Source organism: Oncorhynchus mykiss, chromosome 7 (assembly GCF_057628025.1).
Source record: "Oncorhynchus mykiss isolate SJ-2025 chromosome 7, ASM5762802v1, whole genome shotgun sequence".
NCBI lineage: Eukaryota > Metazoa > Chordata > Actinopteri > Salmoniformes > Salmonidae > Oncorhynchus > Oncorhynchus mykiss.
This window is the reverse complement of record NC_143028.1, coordinates 78,783,720-78,806,732: the sequence shown is the minus strand read 5'-3', so window position 1 is coordinate 78,806,732 and position 23,013 is coordinate 78,783,720. Positions and strand designations below refer to the sequence as shown.

At 41.9% G+C, this 23,013-nt stretch overlaps 1 protein-coding gene across 4 annotated transcripts in view; it reads left to right on the top strand.

The window, feature by feature from the left end:
* Positions 1-23,013, top strand: part of grm7 (glutamate metabotropic receptor 7) — a 397,328-nt gene that overhangs the window by 114,139 nt on the left and 260,176 nt on the right. For all 4 annotated transcript variants that reach the window (XM_036984246.2, XM_036984247.2, XM_090242041.1 and 1 more), the window contains exon 2: positions 19,680-19,896. In XM_036984246.2, coding sequence (XP_036840141.2) covers positions 19,680-19,896 — 217 coding nt within the window. The remainder of the gene's footprint in view (positions 1-19,679; positions 19,897-23,013) is intronic.

The window sequence follows — 23,013 nt, the reverse complement described above, 5'->3', positions numbered from 1 at the left end:
ATCTGGCGTCATGGGACAGCCTTTTCTGCTGTTCTGAATATAAACCCCCACCTGGAGAAGCCTGCTTCAGACCCAGCACACCTCGATTACAGAGAGGGCTAAGGTTTGGGTAGAGACCATGCATTCCTCAGTTGTTGAATTCCTGACCAAACCACGTGGAGCATTGGCTACACTGGTGGAAATGAGACTGTTTCATCTCTACTTAGTGCTCTGAAGTCTAGTGTTTTTACCTCTACTAAGTGGGATGTTGGATATTGTGGTTGTGCTTGTTTTTATTTATTTATTTATTTTATTTCACCTTTATTTAACCAGGTAGGCTAGTTGAGAACAAGTTCTCATTTACAACTGCGACCTGGCCAAGAATAAAGCAACGCATTTCGACACATACAACAACACAGAGTTAAACATGGAATAAATAAACATACAGTCAATAACACAGTAGTAGTAGTACAATAATAGAGTCAATAATACAAACATACAGTCAATAATACAATAATACAGTCACTAATACAATAATACTTTCAATAATACAATAATACAGTCACTAATACAATAATACAGTCAATAATACAATAATACAGTCACTAATACAATAATACAGTCAATAATACAATAATACAGTCACTAATACAATAATACAGTCAATAATACAATGATACAGTCACTAATACAATAATACAGTCAACAATACAATAATACTTGTGATCCCGTACAGTACATTTGAAAGCGCTGAACATGACTGATGCGGTGTGTGTGTGCCTGCGTGTGTGTGTGTGTGTGTGTGTGTGTGTGTGTGTGTGCATTCATGCATGCGTTTACGCTTGCACATGTAAATGCCTGTGTTGCCGTTCATTGGATTATTGCGTAATAGATCCTGCAGCCTGTGGTATTTTACAGTGCCTTCAGAAAGTATTCAAACCCATTGCCTGTTTTCCACATTTTGTTGTGTTACAGCCTGCATTTAACATTTATTAAATTGAGATTTTGTGCCACTGGCCTACACACAATACCCCATAATGTCAAAGTGGAATTATATTTAAAAATGAATAAAAAATGAAAAGCTGAAATGTCTTCAGTCTATAAGATATTCAACAGCGTTGTTATGGCAAGCCTAAGGTTCAGGAGTGAACATTTGAAAAGAAAAGAAGGAAGCCTGTTTGCAACAAGGCACTGAAGTAAAATTGAAAAAAATGTGGCAAGGAAATTAACTGAGTGCCACTCTTCATATTTTAAATTACGGTGGTGGCTGCATCATGTTATGGGTATGCTTGTCATCGGCCAGGACTAGTGCGTTTTTTTAGGATACAAAGATAAAGAACAGCTACATGCACAGGAAAAATCCTTCAGGAGAACCTGGTTCAGTCTGCTTTCAAACAGACACTGGGTGTAACGTTCGTCTGAAGAAGTAGACCAAGGTGCAGTGTGGTAAGTGTTCATGATCTTTAATACTCAGAACACCAAGCAAAAACAACAAAAGGAACAACGAACGTCACGTTCTGCCGGCTTCACAGAGCTAACAAAACAGGCTACCTAAGTATGATTCCCAATCAGAGACAACAATAAACAGCTGCCTCTGATTGGGAACCACACTCAGCCAAAACCAAAGAAATACAAAACATAGAATGCCCACCCCACATCACACCCTGACCTCACCAAATAGAGAAATAAAACGGCTCTCTAAGGTCAGGGCGTGACACTGGGAGACAAATTCATCTTTCAGCAGGACTAATAACCTAAAACACAAGGCCAAATATACACTGGAGTAGCTTACCAAGATGACATTGAAGGTTCCTGAGTTGCCTAGCTACAGTTTTGACTTAAATCAGCTTGAAAATCTATGGCAAGATCTAAAAATGGCTGTCTAGCAATGATCAACAACCAACTTGACAGAGATTGTAGAATAAAAAAAATAGACAATGTGCAAATATTGTCCAGGTGTGTAAATCTCTTAGAGATTTACCCAGAAAGACTCACAGCTATAATCACTGCCAAAGGTGATTCTAACATATATTGAATCAGGAGTTTGAATGCTAATGTAATTGCAATATTTTTTTTATTTCAATACATTTGCAAACATTTCTTAAAACATCTTTTTGCTTTTGTCATTGTGTAGATGGGTGAGAAAATACATCAATTTAATCCCTTTTTGAATTCATGGCTGTAACATAACAAAATGGGGAATAAGTCAAGGGGTTTGAATACTATCTGAAGTCTAGTGTTTTATCTCTACTTAGTGATAAGTCAATGGGTTTGAATACTATCTGAAGTCTAGTGTTTTATCTCTACTTAGTGATAAGTCAAGGGGTTTGAATACTATCTGAAGTCTAGTGTTTTATCTCTACTTAGTGATAAGTCAAGGGGTTTGAAGACTATCTGAAGTCTAGTGTTTTATCTCTACTTAGTGATAAGTCAAGGGGTTTGAATACTATCTGAAGTCTAGTGTTTTATCTCTACTTAGTGATAAGTCAAGGGGTTTGAATACTATCTGAAGTCTAGTGTTTTATCTCTACTTAGTGATAAGTCAAGGGGTTTGAATACTATCTGAAGTCTAGTGTTTTATCTCTACTTAGTGAAAGTCAAGGGGTTTGAATACTATCTGAAGTCTAGTGTTTTATCTCTACTTAGTGATAAGTCAAGGGGTTTGAATACTATCTGAAGTCTAGTGTTTTATCTCTACTTAGTGATAAGTCAATGGGTGTGAATACTATCTGAAGGCACCGTAGGTGAAGTTAGTGTACATGGGGGAAGGGTGGCTGACACACAACGCCTACTGTTGAGCACAACCGCTTATCAGACGACCGTGAAACAACAAAACCAAATGAACAGCAACAGGACAGAGCTCCATTTACATAACTCTGAATCTAACCATCGTAAACAAGGACAGTGCGGGAAAACAAAACACAGGAAAATACAGCCTGAATTAGATTTCGAACTCCCAAACTTCAGATGGAAAAGACCTCCTGTCAAGATTGTGAGTTGCAGTAGTAATGGAAACGGGTATTATCCCCAATGAGGGATCCCATAAAATAAAAAAAATAAGCCCGCAGATTACACATTTTAAATGAAGGCCAAATAAAAAAAGTATGATATTGCATTCAACTTGTTACTTTCAATATTATTTCCATAACACTTTAGTCAAAATCTATAAACCATCATAATGGTTATAGCAACTTCAGTCATGTGTTTACCTGTTCAACTAAATAACAACAGTGCCCTTAGCAACATCATTCCACATTAGGCCATTGTTGGTAATTCTGTGATGTTCTGATGCACTAAGCCCCAGGTTTATGTGAGTCACGCATACTGCCAATATTCCAGTCCTTATTATGACATCGTAACAGCGTAACCATCCTGCTGAGTTAAATCATATTATGGGATTATTTCAGCGTGCTAGTTAAATCATTCTTTCTACAACGCATTACAAAGTTCAAGACACATCGCACAAAGGCCGAATGTCAAACCCCAGCACTTTGAGCCCTTGATATTCGCGCTCACAAGTCAATCGAGTCAATCTCAAACGCTATTTGTCGGGTGATTGATGGTTCCACTGAGCCCTTCGTCGGACTTTCTATTGAGTGGGCATCCTGTTGAGTGGGAATCCTGTTGAGTGGAAATCCTGTTGAGTGGGGAATCCTGTTGAGTGGGGAATCCTGTTGAGTGGGGAATCCTGTTGAGTGGAAATCCTGTTGAGTGGAAATCCTGTTGAGTGGGGAATCCTGTTGAGTGGGCATCATGTTGAGTGGGCATCATGTTGAGTGGGCATCATGTTGAGTGGGCATCCTGTTGAGTGGGCATCATGTTGAGTGGGCATCATGTTGAGTGGGCATCATGTTGAGTGGGCATCCTGTTGAGTGGGAATCCTGTTGAGTGGAAATCCTGTTGAGTGGGGAATCCTGTTGAGTGGGCATCATGTTGAGTGGAAATCCTGTTGAGTGGAAATCCTGTTGAGTGGGGAATCCTGTTGAGTGGGCATCATGTTGAGTGGAAATCCTGTTGAGTGGGCATCATGTTGAGTGGGCATCATGTTGAGTGGGCATCCTGTTGAGTGGGAATCCTGTTGAGTGGAAATCCTGTTGAGTGGGGAATCCTGTTGAGTGGGCATCATGTTGAGTGGAAATCCTGTTGAGTGGAAATCCTGTTGAGTGGGGAATCCTGTTGAGTGGGCATCATGTTGAGTGGAAATCCTGTTGAGTGGGCATCATGTTGAGTGGGCATCCATTCAACAGAATGGTCCTCCCATGAATCTCAGTGCGTTACCTAGCAACACCATAACAACATAGTCGAAACATACTTCGCCCTCAAAAATGGTCAGAATAAGTCAACATAATTCAAGAAATCTGTAATTAATTTTGAAGTTTTGCCGAGGATGTCTTAGTCGCGCAAATGTACATCTAGCTAAGTAGTTTAGTGGTGGAAGGAGAGGTATTTCTGACGTTTGATAATGTACACAAACACTGGTCCATTACATCTCTAAACCTGAGCCAGCAACTTCCTATGAAACGAAAGAGAAGCTAACCAGCTTGTGCAACACTAAATGCAATGATTCATCAACAAGGTAGCTAGCTAACTAGTGTAGTAACATTATTGTTTTTATCACAATTAACACATTTGAAAATAAGCAGTAACTGCTCATGTTCTGCCCCGTGACATTGCAGCATGAAGTCAGGCAGCTGCTACCGCGCTGCGCACTCAGCTGAGCTGTCCTACGGCGTTATAATGTAGATTTATGCTGTCAGGCTACCGTAAGCAAGCTGTACTCTGTTTAAATTCCCTACCTGTGTTTATCAGCCGAGGTAGTTAGCAGTAGGCACGCTACAACGAGCTGAATCAGATGATGAAATCACTGGCGACCGATATACTTGCAGATATTTTTTTTTTTATCGGAAGTAAAGAGATGTTTTTTTTGTTTCTCCCAGTCTGTCATTCTGCTCTAGTGCACTGCCCATGTTTCATAATGAGTCATACAGTATATATATATATAATAATACAGTATATACAGTATATACATATATAATAATACAGTCTATACAGTATATATATATATATATATAATAATAATAATAATAATAATACAGTATACAGTATATATGTATATAATAATACAGTCTATACAGTATATATATATATATATATATATATATATATATATATATATATAATACAGTATATATATATATATATATATAATACAGTATATATATATATATATATAATAATACAGTATATACAGTATATATATATATAATAATACAGTATATACAGTATATATATATATAATAATACAGTATATACAGTATATATATATATATCATAATACAGCATATACAGTATATATATAATAATAATACAGTATATACAGTATATATATATATATATATATAATAATACCGTCTATACAGTATATATATATATATATATATATATATATATATATATATATATATATATATATATAGTCAGGTGGTGGAAGAATGCTCTTGGATGTACTTCCCGAAATGTTGGAATAAGTGGCAGTTGGGACATCGAGTGTGCATCGTCTCAAAGCTCAGTTTGTCCAAAAACACTTGCAGACTCTATTGATCACTGTCGTACACAACAGCAAGTGGCCACTTGATAAAAGGCTTAAGGACCAAGTGTTCGGTTTGAGATTCAATCTAAAGCATTGTCTTGAGTTTGTTGTACTTAGCTGATACACTGCCGAAATCCTCATACACTGGCCCTAATTGCTCTCTAATGGTAGTATTTCTGAAAATTACCTCACATTAGGAGTTACCTCACATTATGAGTTACGAGACATTATGAGTTACCAGACATTAGGAGTTACCTCGCATTAGGAGTTACCTCGCATTAGGAGTTACCAGACATTAGGAGTCACCTCACTTTAGGAGTTACCTCACATTAGGAGTTACCTCACATTAGGAGTTACCTCACATTAGGAGTTACCAGACATTAGGAGTTACCTCACATTAGGAGTTACCTCACATTAGGAGTTACCAGACATTAGGAGTCACCTCACTTTAGGAGTTACCTCACATTAGGAGTTACCTCACATTAGGAGTTACCTCACATTAGGAGTTACCTCACATTAGGAGTTATCTCACATTAGGAGTTACAAGACATTAGGAGTTACAAGACATTAGGAGTCACCTCACATTAGGATTTACCAGACATTAGGAGTTACCTCACATTAGGAGTTACCTCACATTAGGAGTTACCTCACATTAGGAGTTACCTCACGTTAGGATTTACCAGACATTAGGAGTTACCTCACATTAGGAGTTACCTCACATTCCTCCGTCCTCTGTTTCCTTCTCTATTTCAACATTTCAGGGTGGTGGGAGGGGGGGTAGGACAAATGAATTAAAAACATGAGATTAGGGTGGATTAGTACACTCCATGACAATGTACTCCTGGGTGTAGTGAATTATGTAATTTGAGTAATACTGGAACACACACACGCGCACACACACACACACACACACACACACACACACACACACACACACACACACACACACACACACACACACACACACACACACACACACACACACACACACACTGTGTTGCCAGAGAAATTCCTTGTCACTGAGCTGAGCAGCAACAATATATTACAGTAAAAGGAAAATGGAGGCTGTGAGTCCCAAGTTGAACCCTATTGAATGGACCACTTTTGATCAGGGCCCATAGAGCGCAGGTCACCTGTAGTGCACTACTTTTGATCAGGGCCCATAGAGCGCAGGTCACCTGTAGTGCACTACTTTTGATCAGGGCCCATAGAGCGCAGGTCACCTGTAGTGCACTATTTAGGGAAAATAGTTTAACTTGGGATCCACTAAAAGGCTTTGCTTCCATCCATCAGCAGAATCCCTTGATATGATGTTATTGCCTATGATTTCAGAAAACTGTTTTCAATCATTGTTACGATAACACAATAATTGGCTGGTCTTCATTCCGGTCCATGGTGTTGAAGGAACCATTTTCATCCCTGTATTGGCTGGTCTTCATTCCGGTCCATGGTGTTGAAGGAACCATTTTCATCCCTGTATTGGCTGGTCTTCATTCCGATCCATGGTGTTGAAGGAACCATTTTCATCCCTGTATTGGCTGGTCTTCATTCCGGTCCATGGTGTTGAAGGAACCATTTTCATCCCTGTATTGGCTGGTCTTCATTCCGGTCCATGGTGTTGAAGGAACCATTTTCATCCCTGTATTGTCTGGTCTTCATTCCGGTCCATGGTGTTGAAGGAACCATTTTGGCACCCCATTCCCTATATAGCATTGTTCACTACATTTGACCAGAGCGCTATGGTGAATGCAATTTTAGAGACAGCTAGTGTCTTGTTGTTTATTACAGGGAGGAGTAAATTAGTGGTTGTAATGAAATGCTCCACCTCCCACTAGCGAGCAGGTCATGTTGACCAAGATCCTTAGCCGTAGAAGATAGAGAGAGACCAAGCAAATTAACTTCAAAGTAAACACTGCTTTCTGCATCAGCTCCAAGCCTGATGTCTGACTCATATGACTGGAGTGTCATTCTGATAATATTGTAAGACGGAGATCTCCTGCTGGTGCAGGCTGATCAGCCTGTTAAACAATGCACCATGGTGATCAGCCTGTTAAACAATGCACCATGGTGATCAGCCTGTTAAACAATGCACCATGGTGATCAGCCTGTTAAACAATGCACCATGGTGATCAGCCTGTTAAACAATGCACCATGGTGATCAGCCTGTTAAACAATGCACCATGGTGATCAGCCTGTTAAACAATGCACCATGGTGATCAGCCTGTTAAACAATGCACCATGGTGATCAGCCTGTTAAACAATGCACCATGGTGATCAGCCAGCAGTTTAATTAAAAGGGAAGAAAGGGGAGGATGAAGAGTGTGGCAGAGGAGGGAGGAAGACAGAGGGAGAGGAGGGAGGAAGACAGAGGGAGCGGAGGGAGGAAGAGGAGGGAGAGGAGGGAGGAAGACAGAGGGAGAGGAGGGAGGTAGACAGGGAGAGGAGGGAGGAAGAGAGAGGGAGAGGAGAGAGGGAGAGGAGGGAGGAAGAGAGAGGGAGAGGAGGGAGGAAGAGAGAGGGAGAGAGGGAAGAGAGAGGGAGAGAGGTGAAGAGGATGGCTGGAGAGAGCAGTCTGGTTTGATGATCAGAACAGTAATGTTGGTGCAGCATAGTGCTTGGTTCGTCTGGTCTGGACCTATTCTGATGTATTGAGCCCTAACATTTCCTGCACTATGTCTCTTCATTCTGTTTAGAAGAACAGGAGAGGAGGGAAGAAGAGAAAGGAAGAGAGGAAAGAGGAAGGGCTGGAGAGATGATCAGAACATCAATGTGCTGGTAAAGGATTTGTCTGGTCTGGACCTCTTCTGATCTAACACCAACAAGACCACATCTCTTAATTCACTTCAGTCCTTTAAACTAAGTGTTTTAGGATATCTTGCTTATGGAAGAAATAGTGTGGTAATTACTGAAATCTATACGCCGATTAGCCTTAACTTCTATAGGAGACAAAGGAAAGAAATAACAGTTTGAGTTTTGGTGCATGGTAAGATTAATTAATGATCAGAACAACAGTGTTGGGGGCAGGGTGGTGTTGGGTGGTTCTATTCTGATGCATTGAGCCCTAGCTCTACCATGTAGCCATGTCTCCTTAATTCTGTTTAGTCCATGGTTAAGAAAGGAGAGCAGAGCGAGATGGAGAGGGAAGATAATCAGAACAGTAGAGAAGCGGTAGGTTAGGTTCACACCTGCTCTGGCCCTTTTCTCATATGTTAATATATAGAGCACCACCAGTATCAAGACTCTTAGTTTAGTCCTTTTTTATTAACTAATGGTCATGGGTAAGGGCCACCAGTATCAAGACTCTTAGTTTAGTCCTTTTATTAACTATGGGTCATGGGTAAGGGCCACCAGTATCAAGACTCTTAGTTTAGTCCTTTTATTAACTAAAGGTCATGGGTATCTCACAAAGAAAATACCCAGTATAGTGACATTAGGATCCTGTTGATCCAACAACAGGGTAGTGTTGGAGGCTTTGGTCCTGGTCTGATGTTCTGTCCCACTATGGTCAATACTAAAAGGTGGGGTTTGGTCCTGGTCAGTTTGTTTTACAAATCACTTCTCTTCTTTAAAATATACACTCTGAACACCAGAGCAGGTGTCCATTCTGTTACCAGAGCAGGTGTCCATTCTGTTACCAGAGCAGGTGTCCATTCTGTTACCAGAGCAGGTGTCCATTCTGTTACCAGAGCAGGTGTCCATTCTGTTACCAGAGCAGGTGTCCATTCTGTTACCATAGCAGGTGTCCATTCTGTTACCAGAGCAGGTGTCCATTCTGTTACCAGAACAGGTGTCCATTCTGTTACCAGAGCAGGTGTCCATTCTGTTACCAGAGCAAAAGAAGAGAATATATGTTTCCCAAATGGCACCATATTCCCTATATAGAGCCCTATAGGGACCTAATTAAAAGTAGTGCACTGCATAGGGAATAAGGTGCTGTTTGGGACACGACCAATATATTGACTTCCTTAGCTTTTGTCCTCTGGCCTTGTATCTCTACCTCTCTGTATCTTTACCAATCATTTCTCTTTTTTAATTCATAAACTTACTCTCAACAGTGTTAGGTACAGTATTTGTTCTCTGCCCTCGCTGGTTTGTGTCCGTTTGTATAACTTGTCTTTTTTTTAAATACACTGCAAAACAACATGACAAAGTCTGACCAGGTGAAATTCAGGTGAAAGCTATGATCCCTTATTGGTGTCACTTGTTAAATCCACTTCAATCAGTGTAGATGAAGGGGATGAGACGGGTTAAAGAAGGATTTTTAAGCCATGAAACAATTAAAACATGGATTGTGTATGTGTGCCATTCAGAGTGTGAATGGGCAAGGCAAAATATTTAAGTGCCTTTAAACGGGGTATTAGTAGTAGGTGCCAGGCGCACCGGTTTGAGTGTGTCAAGAACTGCAACACTGCTGGGTTTTTCACGCTCAACAGTTTCCCGTGTGTATCAAGAATGGTTCATCACCCAAAGGACATCCAGCCAACTTGAAGCATTGGAGTCAACATGGGCCAGCATCCCTGTGGAACCCTTTTGACACCTTGGAGAATCCATTGCCCTGATGAAATTGAGGATGTTCTGATAGCAAAAGGTGTTCATCATATTTTTTACACTCGGTGTATATTCCCCTTCAACATTGAAACAGCGTTAGAGGCTAATAGTGTCAAGCTCTAGTAAAATGAGAACATGAAAGTGAAAATGCCAATAATCACGTTCTTGGCTATTTCAAAGCTGCAGTCTCCAATTCTCGTTCTGCGACACAATGCAGTATATTCTCATTCTGGTCAGGGTAAACTCATTCTGAATCTGGATCAATGCAGTATTTTCTCTTTCTGGTCAGGGTAGACGCATTCTGAATCTGGATCAATGCAGTATATTCTCATTCTGGTCAGGGTAAACTCATTCTGCCTCTGGATCAATGCAGTGTTTTTTCATTCTGGTCAGGGTAAACGTATTCTGCCTCTGGATCAATGCAGTATATTCTCATTCTGGTCAGGGTAGACGCATTCTGCCTCTGGATCAATGCAGTATTTTCTCATTCTGGTCAGGGTAGACGCATTCTGAATCTGGATCAATGCAGTATTTTCTCATTCTGGTCAGGGTAAACTCATTCTGAATCTGGATCAATGCAGTATTTTCTCATTCTGGTCATGGTAAACTCATTCTGCCTCTGGATCAATGCAGTATTTTCTCATTCTGGTCAGGGTAGATGCATTCTGAATCTGGATCAATGCAGTATATTCTCATTCTGGTCAGGGTAGACGCATTCTGAATCTGGATCAATGCAGTATTTTCTCATTCTGGTCATGGTAAACTCATTCTGCCTCTGGATCAATGCAGTATTTTCTCATTCTGGTCAGGGTAAACGCATTCTGCCTCTGGATCAATGCAGTATATTCTCATTCTGGTCAGGGTAAACACATTCTGCCTCTGGATCAATGCAGTATATTCTCATTCTGGTCAGGGTAGACGCATTCTGCCTCTGGATCAATGCAGTATTTTCTCATTCTGGTCAGGGTAAACTCATTCTGAATCTGGATCAATGCAGTATTTTCTCATTCTGGTCATGGTAAACTCATTCTGCCTCTGGATCAATGCAGCATATTCTCATTCTGGTCAGGGTAAACTCATTCTGAATCTGGATCAATGCAGTGTTTTCTCTTTCTGGTCAGGGTAAACTCATTCTGCATCTGGATCAATGAAGCCAGAAGAGTCTCTGTCAAGCCACTGACCTTTTTTGTCTCCGATGGAAAAAAATGACCCAAACAGTCATAATCTTGATCTATCATAACGAGAAGCAGCCGGCTTCTGACCTCGGAGTAGAGATTCTTCTATAGCTGGTGAATTTAACAATACAAAAATACAATGTAAGACCATTATTTTTGCTACTGGCAAACTGTTTGCTAAGATTATTGACAAGGCATACAATTAACAAAGATCCCAAATTGTAGATACAATTGCAGACACACAATTAAAGAATACTGAACCAGGATATGTGGCGATTTACACGTTGCAGATAGATTTATCCCATACTTTTGAGAATCCAGTGAAGAAAATCACACCTTCTCTTGAAAATTACAGCTGTTTTCAAAAACAAATGTCACTTTCATTGACTGTACAATAAGCTAAGTGTCTTATAGAAATTCTCAGCACACATTCAGATGGATAAGTGAGTCTCTCTATTTCGATATGGACGAGGAGTCTCTCTGTTCAGTTAGAAGCTTCCTTAATGGCACTAAGATGAGGTTTTGTACTTAACATCTGAATGACTGAAATGAATACACCTTTCACTGAAAAAGAGAGCTCTACCTTCAAATGAGGCACGAGGTAGACTCCAATGGCAAAACTTGTGATTCATCAGATTTAGTGCATACCTATCATTGAAAACACCCATGAATGGTTATTTCCTGGAAATATATGAATAGTCCTCATTCAATCAGGAAACATAATGGATAAACAATAGGCCTCATTCAATCAGCACACATAATGGATAAACAATAGGCCTCATTCAATCAGCACACATAATGGATAAACAATAGGCCTCATTCAATCAGGACACATAATGGATAAACAATAGGCCTCATTCAATCAGCACACATAATGGATAAACAATAGGCCTCATTCAATCCTCAAACATAATGGATAAACAATAGTCCTCATTCAATCAGGACACATAATGGATAAACAATAGGCCTCATTCAATCAGGATACATAATGGATAAACAATAGGCCTCATTCACTCAGGACACACAATGGATAAACAATAGGCCTCATTCAATCAGGACACATAATGGATAAACAATAGGACTCATTCAATCAGGATACATAATGGATAAACAACAGGCCTCATTCACTCAGGACACACAATGGATAAACAATAGGCCTCATTCAATCAGGACACATAATGGATAAACAATAGGCCTCATTCAATCAGGACACATAATGGATAAACAACAGGCCTCATTCAATCAGGACACATAATGGATAAACAATAGGCCTCATTCAATCAGGACACATAATGGATAAACAACAGGCCTCATTCAATCAGAACACATAATGGCAAGAGAATACCAGTTGCTTGATTTTGTTTTTATAGCAGTCTAATTAGATATATAAGTAGCATTGTTATTATTATTTTACACTTGTATACGTATCGTCCTCTCGTGAAACCTGCCTTGATGTTACAATACATACAATGGTAAAGGCCAGACACGAATACGTTTTCATTTGCTACGCAGTTATGGTGCACTGTGTCTCTTCATTCTGTTTAGTCCATTTAAATGAATAATGAAGAACAGGAGAGGAGGGAAGAAGAGAAAGGAAGAGAGGAAAGAGGAAGTAGCTGGAGAGATGATCAGAACATCAATGTGCTGGTAAAGGATTTGTCTGGTCTGGACCTCTTCTGATCTAACACCAACAACACCACATCTCTTAATTCACTTCAGTCCTTTAAACTAAGTGTTTTAGGATATCTTGCTTATGGAAGAAGCAGTGTGGTAATTACTCAAATCCATATGCAAATTAGCCTTAACTTCTATAGGAGACAAAGGAAAGAAATAACAGCTTGAGTTTTGGTGCAGGGTAAGAGAGAAAGGAAAGAAATAACAGGTAGAATTGTTTGATTTTATTTAACTAGGCAGGTTAGATGAGAACAAATTCTTATTTATAATGACGGCCTACCCCTGCCTAACCCGGACAATTGTGCGCCGCCCTATGGGACTCCCAATCATGTCCGGTTCTGATACAGCCTGGAATTGAACAAGGATCTGTAAAGACACCTCTAGCGCTGAGACGCAGTGCCTTAGACAGATGCGCCACTCGGGAGCCCCAAACTGACGATCAGAACAACCGTGTTTGTGTAAGGTAGGGTGATTTGATAATCATAACAACAGTTTATTCCGAGTGGCAAAACCATTGAATTGGAGCAGACCATATTTCCACTGATTCAGAGTCAATTGTAAAAGGCACTACACATAAATAGATTATCATGCTGTGTTTCGGTTTGCTTCTGTGTGCTTCTGTGCGCTACTGTGTTCTTCTGTGTGCTTCTGTGTGCTACTGTGTGCTTCTGTGTGCTACTGTGTGCTTCTGTGTGCTTCTGTGTGCTTCTGTGTGCTACTGTGTGTTTCTGTGTGTTTCTGTGTGCTACTGTGTGCTACTGTGTGCTTCTGTGTGCTACTGTGTGTTTCTGTGTGCTACTGTGTGCTACTGTGTGCTTCTGTGTGCTTCTGTGTATTGCCTAGGAAGGTTGGGGAAAAGAGCAATAAACACATTCTATTGGAATCTTTGTTTTTGGACAAGTGCTTTCCTGGTGCTGTTTCCATCCACTTCCCACATCAAGGTAAAATAGCCAGTAACCTGAGCTGAGACCCAGGTGGAAAAAGTCCCGGCTGGGCCACGTTGTGTTTTTTCTTGCCCACAGACCTGTCCGACGGACAGACGGGGCCTCAGGACACAGACATTAGGTGGCAGATGTCCTTTTCTCTCTCCGGACGCTCGGCTCTTCTCTCTCTCTGTCACTGTGATGGACAAGATAATGGATTGTGATAATGAGAATCCTTCCAGAGGCTGGCCAAGAATGTTCATCACATCCCCTCCTGTCACCCTCACAGACACATAAATACAGGATACAGACCCCGGAAACAGGCCGTAGGGGCCAAGGTTCTAATAGTGGACCTGATATAATTTTACTAGCTTTGTGTTCCTGTGTGTGCGCGTGTGTGTGTGTGTGTGTTTGTGTGTGTTTGTGTAAAAGGTAATTGAAAGAAAGAGAAAGAAAGAGAGAGAGTGAACAAGAAAACAATCAACTTCAAGACCTCATAAACAGAGAGGGGGGTGGGGGGGGAGTTGGAAGGTTGTTGATTCCTGTGGAAGTGACAGAGAGACAGACAGAGGACAGGTAAACAAGAAACAAGGAGAAGATACAGAGAAATTGAGAAAGAGAGAGATTGACAGAAAAAAAGAGAGAAAAAACTTGAATAGAAGGAATGAGAAAGAAAACTATAATGGAGAATGGTGCAGAGGGGGGACAGGGTTAAAAAGGGTTGTTGATTCCTGTGTAGGTGAAGGATTCACCCCAGGAATTGCAGCTAATCCTACCATGTGTAGGCAGCAGCACCTCCCTTTCTCCCTGCATTGTAGGAGGGCAACAGCGCCTCTCTCTCTCTCTGCATTGTAGGAGGGCAGCAGCACCTCCCTCTCTCTCTGCATTGTAGGAGGGCAACAGCACCCCTCTCTCTCTCTGCATTGTAGGAGGGCAGCAGCACCTCCCTCTCTCTCTGCATTGTAGGAGGGCAGCAGCACCTCCCTCGCTCCCTGCATGGTAGGAGGGCAGCAGCACCTCTCTCTCTCTCTCTGCATTGTAGGAGGGCAGCAGCACCTCCCTCGCTCTCTGCATGGTAGGAGGGCAGCAGCACCTCTCTCTCTCTCTGCATTGTAGGAGGGCAGCAGCACCTCCCTCGCTCCCTGCATGGTAGGAGGGCAGCAGCACCTCTCTCTCTCTCTGCATTGTAGGAGGGCAGCAGCACCTCCCTCGCTCCCTGCATGGTAGGAGGGCAGCAGCACCTCCATCTCTCTCTGCATTGTAGGAGGGCAGCAGCACCTCCCTCGCTCACTGCATGGTAGGAGGGCAGCATCACCTCTCTCTCTCCTTGCAAGCTAGGAGGGCAGCATCACCTCTCTCTCCCTGCAGGCTAGGAGGGCAGTAGCACCTCTCTCTCTCTGCAGGCTAGGAGGGCAGTAGCACCTCTCTCTCCCTGCAGGCTAGGAGGGCAGTAGCACCTCTCTCTCTCTGCAGGCTAGGAGGGCAGTAGCACCTCTCTCTCCCTGCAGGCTAGGAGGGCAGTAGCACCTCTCTCTCCCTGCAGGCTAGGAGGGCAGCAGCACCTCTCTCTCCCTGCAGGCTAGGAGGGCAGCAGCACCTCCCTCTCTCCCTGCAGGCTAGGAGGGCAGCAGCACCTCCCTCTCCCCCTGCAGGCTAGGAGGAGGTGTACAGAATAAAATGTCACTCCAGCCAGCTATTTAAAGAAATAGGGGGGAGAAAACATCCATGAAATGAACTAATGAATAGAGCAAGGTTTTTTTTTGCCTTGAACAGAAATATGTGCCTTAGTTATACCCATACTTTTTCAGTGGTCAGGTGATGTGGTTAGGAAAACTCCTGCCCCTAACACATCACTTTTGATGGAGTATCTTTGGTTTGTAAATCCTGTTTTCTTGACGTGACTCAAGGGTGTTACGTCTTGTTTCATGGACAGCTGGTGTGTAACTGAATGCATACTTGAAAGACTTGATAGTCGTTCTCATACCCAATCATACCTCTACAATGAATGTATAGATGAAGATTTTGGCTTCATTTCTCAACCATAGCCTCTATTGTTCCAGCACCTGAAAAGCTATTGAGAGGCCGCCAAATGGTGCCGGTGATTGTCAGGGTCTACAATATGTATTTTCTTTGACAATGTCCCATTACATTTTCTATAGCACCTTGTACATTAGGGCTGTGTGGAAGGACATTGGATTGGATTTTCTTTCTAGGGAGTTTTTCCTAGCCACCGTGCTTCGACACCTGCATTGCTTGCTGTTTGTGGGTTTTAGGCTGGGTTTCTGTACAGCACTTTGAGATATCAGCTGATGTACGAAGGGCTATATAAATACATTTGATTTGATTTGATTGGCTGTGAGCTGTTCTTCATGTAGTTGTATTCTGCTGTCATATTACATTGGATTGGCTGTGAGCAGTTCTTCATGTAGTTGTATTCTGCTGTCATATTACATTTGATTGGCTGTGAGCTGTTCTTCATGTAGTTGTATTCTGCTGTCATATTACATTGGATTGGCTGTGAGCAGTTCTTCATGTAGTTGTATTCTGCTGTCATATTACATTGGATTGGCTGTGAGCTGTTCTTCATGTAGTTGTATTCTGCTGTCATATTACATTGGATTGGCTGTGAGCTGTTCTTCATGTAGTTGTATTCTGCTGTCATATTACATTTGATTGGCTGTGAGCTGTTCTTCATGTAGTTGTATTTTGCTGTCATATTACATTGGATTGGCTGTGAGCTGTTCTTCATGTAGTTGTATTTTGCTGTCATATTACATTGGATTGGCTGTGAGCTGTTCTTCATGTAGTTGTATTCTGCTGTCATATTACATTGGACTGAATCGCTTCATGTTTAATTCATATTCTTCAATCGTTTCATGTCTATAACCTTGCACCCTTAGATCTCTCATCCATAGAAACTAATACTTGTTGTACTTTATATTATCTCACCCATAGAAACGAATACTTGTTGTACTTTAATATTATCTCACCCATAGACACGAATACTTGTTGTACTTTAATATTATCTCCAATGGTGAAAAAAGTACTCAGCTGTCATACTTGAGTGAAAGTATAACTACCGTAATAGAAAATCACTCAAGTAAAAGTGAAAGTCAGTAAAATACTAAAATCGAATCAAACTTTACTTGCCACGTGCGCCGAGTACACCAAGTGTAGACTTTACCGTGAAATGGTCACTTACGTTACTTACAAGCCCTAAACCAACAGTGCAGTTCAAGAAGAAGAAAGTATTTACCAAGTAGTCTAAAATAAAGTATGAATAAAAAGTAACTCAATAAGAATAACAATAATGAGGCTAAATACAGGGGGAACAGGTACAGAGTCAATGTGGAGGTTATATACAGGGGGTACTGGTACAGAGTCAATGTGGAGGTTATATACAGGGAGTATAGGTACAGAGTCAATGTGGAGGTTATATACAGGGGATACCGGTACAGAGTCAATGTGGAGGCTATATACAGGGGGTACCGGTACCGAGTCAGTGTGGAGACTATATACAGGGTATTACGGTACAGAGTCAATGTAGAGGCTATATACAGGGGGCACCGGTACCGAGTCAGTGTGGAGGCTATATACAGGGGGCAACGGTACCGAGTCAGTGTGGAGGCTAAATACAGGGTGCACCGGTACCGAGCCAGTGTGGAGGCTATATACAGGGTATTACGGTACTGAGTCAATGTGGAGGCTATATACAGGGAGTACCGGTACAAAGTCTGTGTGGAGGCTATATACAGGGGGTACCGGTACCGAGTCAATGTGGAGGCTATATACAGGGGGTACTGGTACAAAGTCTGTGTGGAGGCTATATACAGGGGACACCGGTACCGAGTCAATGTGGAGGCTATATACAGGGGACACCGGTACAGAGTCAATGTGGAGGCTATATACAGAGGGCACCGGTACTAAGTCAGTGTGGAGGCTATATACAAGGGGCACCGGTACCGAGTTAGTGTGGAGGCTATATACAGGGTATTACGGTACCGAGTCAGTGTGCAGGGGTACAGGCTAGTTGAGGTAATCTGTACATGTAGGTGGGGCCGAAGTGACTATGCATAGGTAACAAACAAACAGCGAGTAGCAGCAGTGTTCGGGGGGGTCAATGTAAGTTGTCCAGTGGCGAATTATATGAATTGTTCAGCAATCCAACGGCTTGGAATTAGAAGCTGTTGAGGAGCCTTTTGGTCCTAGACTTGGCGTTCCGGTACCGCTTGTAGAATAGAAAACAGTCTACAACTTGGGTGACTGGAGTCTCTGACAATTTTATGGGCTTTCCTCTGACAACACCTACTGTACAGGTCCTGGATGACAGGAAGCTTGACCCCAGTGATGTGTACTGGGCCATTCGCACTACCCTCTGTAGCGCCTTACGGTCAGATGCCCAGTTTCCATACCATCCTCCCTATAGGCCGTCTTATCGTTGTCAGTGATCAGGCCAACCATTGTTGTGTCGTCAGCAAACTTGATGATGTTGTTGGAGGCGTGTTTAGCCACGCAGTCGTGGGTGAACAGGGAATATAGGAGGGAACTAAGTACACACCCCTGTGGGGCCCCTGTGTTAAGGATCAGCGTGGCAAACTTGTTGTTGCCTACTCTGACCACCTGGGGGCGGCCCGTCAGGAAGTTCAGGATCCAGTTGCAGAGGGAGATGTTTAGCCCCAGAGTCCTTAGAAAATGATGTACTTTTTACTCCGTACATTTTCCCCTTGACACCCAAAAGTAATCATTACATGTTGACAAGAAAATGGTCCAATTCACACACTTATCAAGAGAACATCCACCGCCTGGTACGGCAACTGCTCCGTCCACAACCGTAAGGCTCTCCAGAGGGTAGTGAGGTCTGCACAATGCATCACTGTGTGCAAACTACCTGTTGAATGTTTGATGTCCCTACTTCTAGACTAGATCATCCATAGCTTCTATAGGATGAATGTTTGATGTTCCCTACTTCTAGACTAGACCATCCATAGCGTCTGTAGGCTGAATGTTTGATGTTCCCTACTTCTAGACTAGATCATCCATAGCGGCTATAGGCTGAATGTTTGATATCCCTACTTCTAGACTAGATCATCCATAGCGTCTATAGGCCGAATGTTTGATGTTCCCTACTTCTAGACTAGATCATCCATAGCGTCTATAGGCTGAATGTTTGATGTTCTCTACTTCTAGACTAGATCATCCATAGCGTCTGTAGGCTGAATGTTTGATGTCCCTACTTCTGGACTAGATCATCCATAGCGTCTATAGGCTGAATGTTTGATGTTCTCTACTTCTAGACTAGATCATCAATAGCGTCTATAGGCTGAATGTTTGATGTTCCCTACTTCTAGACTAGATCATCCGTAGCGTCTATAGGCTGAATGTTTGATTTTCCCAAGTTTGAACAAGTTTTGCTGAAGTCGAGGAGATCAAAATAAATTGAACATTCACTGTCTATGTTAAGCGTGGTTCGATATCTCGGTCAGAATTCCCTGGCATGATTGTCTATACAATAAGACAATGTATGTAAGGATGTACCCACGCTTGTTAGCCATGTATGCAGATCTGAGGACTCACTCGTGTATGGAAATACAGAGAACTATGCAGGCCATGGGCATCATTAAATGGGATTTGACTATTAATCTGATGATTGACAGTACAGTTATTGTGCTCCTAGAGTTCATAATATAAAAGATGGATAGCATACTGAGACTAATCGTATAATCTACTTACTGTATTCTCCTGTTCTCCATCTTAACTCATCCCTTCTTTCTCCTCTCTCTCTCTCCTCAGATTCCTCAGATTAGCTATGCCTCCACGGCCCCGGAGTTGAGCGACGACCGGCGATATGACTTCTTCTCCCGTGTGGTGCCTCCGGACTCGTTCCAGGCCCAAGCCATGGTGGACATAGTCAAGGCCATGGGCTGGAACTACGTATCTACCATCGCGTCAGAAGGATCCTATGGAGAGAAGGGAGTGGATGCCTTTCATCAGCTGTCCAGAGAAGCAGGTGAGTCCCAAAGTAACCTCTCTGGTGAAGCTGGCCTTAATGGCCATGTACTCTTAAATATCCAGCCAGTACAGCCAGAAGACGACTGGCCACCCCTCTGAGCCTGATTCCTCTCAACCCAGTACAGACAGTAGGTGACTGGCCACCCCTCTGAGCCTGATTCCTCTCTACCCAGTACAGCCAAAAGAGGACTGGCCACCCCTCTGAGCCTGATTCCTCTCAACCCAGTACAGCCAAAAGAGGACTGGCCACCCCTCTGAGCCTGATTCCTCTCTACCCAGTACAGCCAAAAGAGGACTGGCCACCCCTCTGAGCCTGATTCCTCTCTACCCAGTACAGCCAGAAGAGGACTGGCCACCTCTCTGAGCCTGATTCCTCTCTACCCAGTACAGCCAGAAGAGGACTGGCCACCCCTCTATAGGTTCCTTTAAAAATTCCCACCTTCTAGGGAGTTGTTCTTAGCCACTGTGCTTATACATCTCCTTGCTGCTCTTTGGAGTTTTATGCTGGGTATCTGTTTAGCACTTTGGACAACTGGTGTTGAAAAAATGGCTTTATAAATACATTTGATTGATTGAATGATTGAATGTTTTCCAATAATACAACTTATTGCAAGGGTGTAAAGTGGATTAACGTGCGATGTGATCGAATGGTCAAGGAATTAAAATAACCTTCAGGTTTAATTAAACACACTACGATAACCACCGAGGGTTGCAAGTTAGAAATGTGTTTATTCAGAGGATATCTACTTTGAGTTTGGTAAGAGACAAACCTTATATGTATATACAGCACCAGTCAAACGTTTGGACCGACTCATTCAAGGGTTATTCTTTATTTTTACTATTTTAGAATGTTTTGTATAATAGTGAATACATCAAAACTATGAAATAACATAAATGGAATCAAGCCTTAACCAAAAAAGTGTTAAACAAATACAAATATATTTTATATTTGAGATTCTTCAAAGTAGCCACCCTTTGCCTTGATGACAGCATTAAACACTAGAGATTCTCTCAACCAGTAGTTACCTGGAATGCATTGAGGATTTCAATTTCAATTAAAAGGTGTGCCCTCTTAAAACTTAATATGTAGAATTTCATTCCTTCTTAATATGTTTGAGCCAATCAGTAGTGTTGTGACAAGATAAGGGTAGTATACAAAATATAGCCCTATTTGGTAAAAGACCAAGTCCATATTATGTCAAGAACAGCTCAAATAAGCAAAAAGAAACGACAGTCCATTATTACTTTAAGACATGAAGGTCATGTCTTTTAATGTTTCTTCAAGTGCAGTCGCAAAACCCATCATGAGCTGTGATGAAACTGGCTCTCATGATGATCGCCACAGGAAAGGAAAACCCAGAGTTACATCTGTTGCAGAGGATAAGTTCATTAGAGATAACTGGCTCTCATGAGGACCGCCATAGGAAAGGAAAACCCAGAGTTACATCTGTTGCAGAGGATAAGTTCATTAGAGATAACTGGCTCTCATGAGGACCGCCATAGGAAAGGAAAACCCAGAGTTACATCTGTTGCAGAGGATACGTTCATTAGAGTTACCAGCCTCAGAAATTTCAGCCTAAATAAATTCTTCACAGAGTTCAAGTAACAGACACACCTCAACATCAACTGTTCAGAGGAGACTGCGAGAATCAGGCCTTCATGGTCAAATGGCTGCAAAGAAACCACTACTAAAGGACACCAATAAGAAAAATACACCATCCAAGAAACACAATCAATGGACATTAGACCGGTGGAATTCTATAATTTGGTCTGATGAGTCTAATTTGAGATTTTTGGTTGCAACCGGTATGTCTTTGTGAGACGCAGAGTAGTCGAATGGATGATCTCTGCATGTGTAGTTCCCACCGTGAAGCATGGAGGAGGTGTGATGGTGTCGGGGTGCTTTACTTGTGACACTGTCAGTGATGTATTTTCAATTCAAGGCACACTTAACCAGCATGGCTACCACAGCATTATGCAGCGATACGCAACCCCATCTGGTTTGCGCTTAGTGGGACTGTTTTTCAACAGGACAATTACCCAAAACACCTCCAGGCTGTGTAAAGGCTATTTGACCAAGAAGGTGAGTGATGGAGTGCTGCATCAGGTGACCTGGCCTCCACAATCACCTGACCTCAACCCAATTGAGATGGTTTGGGATGAGTTGGACTACAGAGTAAAGTTAAAGCAGCCAACAAGTGCTCAGCAAATGTGGTAACTCCTTCAAGACCGTTGGAAAAGCATTCCAAGTGAAGCTGGTTGAGAGAATGCCAAAAGTGTGTAAAGCTGTCATCAAGGCAAAGGGTGGCTACTTTGAAGAATCTAAAATCTAAAGTATATTTTGATTTGTTTCACACTTTTTTGTTTACTAGATGATTTCCAATGTGTTATTTTATAGTTTTGATGTCTTCACTATTGTTCTACAATGTAGAAAACAGTCTAAATAAAGGAAAACCCTTGAATGAGTAGGTGTGTCCAAACTTTTCACTGGTCCTGTATTTTTGTTTGTATGTACGCTAGAATCTAAGACATGGATAAACATGTAGACCTCATTTAAATGTCAACCAAACAATTTCACTCTGGCTTTAGGAAGACACTGATCCTCTTTGTTCATAAGCAACGACTGCTAATCAACTGTTTTGGACAGTGATTGTTTTTCTCTTTTGGGAAGTCCTTGACAACCGTAATCAATTAGACAATCAACAAGATGTATTTGACCACATACGAGCCTATAGTGGAGGTTTCTTACTTTAATATAGCAGATGTAACAGACATGAGCAAGCAGGCTATTGATTTCCAATCAAAGTTTATTTGTCACGTGCGCCGAATACAACACCTTACAGTGAAATGCTTACTTACAGGCTCTAACCAATAGTGCAAAAAAGGTATTAGGTGAACAATAGGTAAGTAATGACATAAAACAACAGTAAAAAGACAGTGAAAAACAGTAGTGAGGCTATAAAAGTAGCGAAGCTACATACAAGCACCGGTGAGTCAGGCTGATTGAGGTAGTATGTACATGTAGGTATGGTTAAAGTGACTATGCATATATGATGAACAGAGAGTAGCAGTAGTGTAAAGAGGGGTTGGCGGGACACGGTGCTGATAGCCCGGT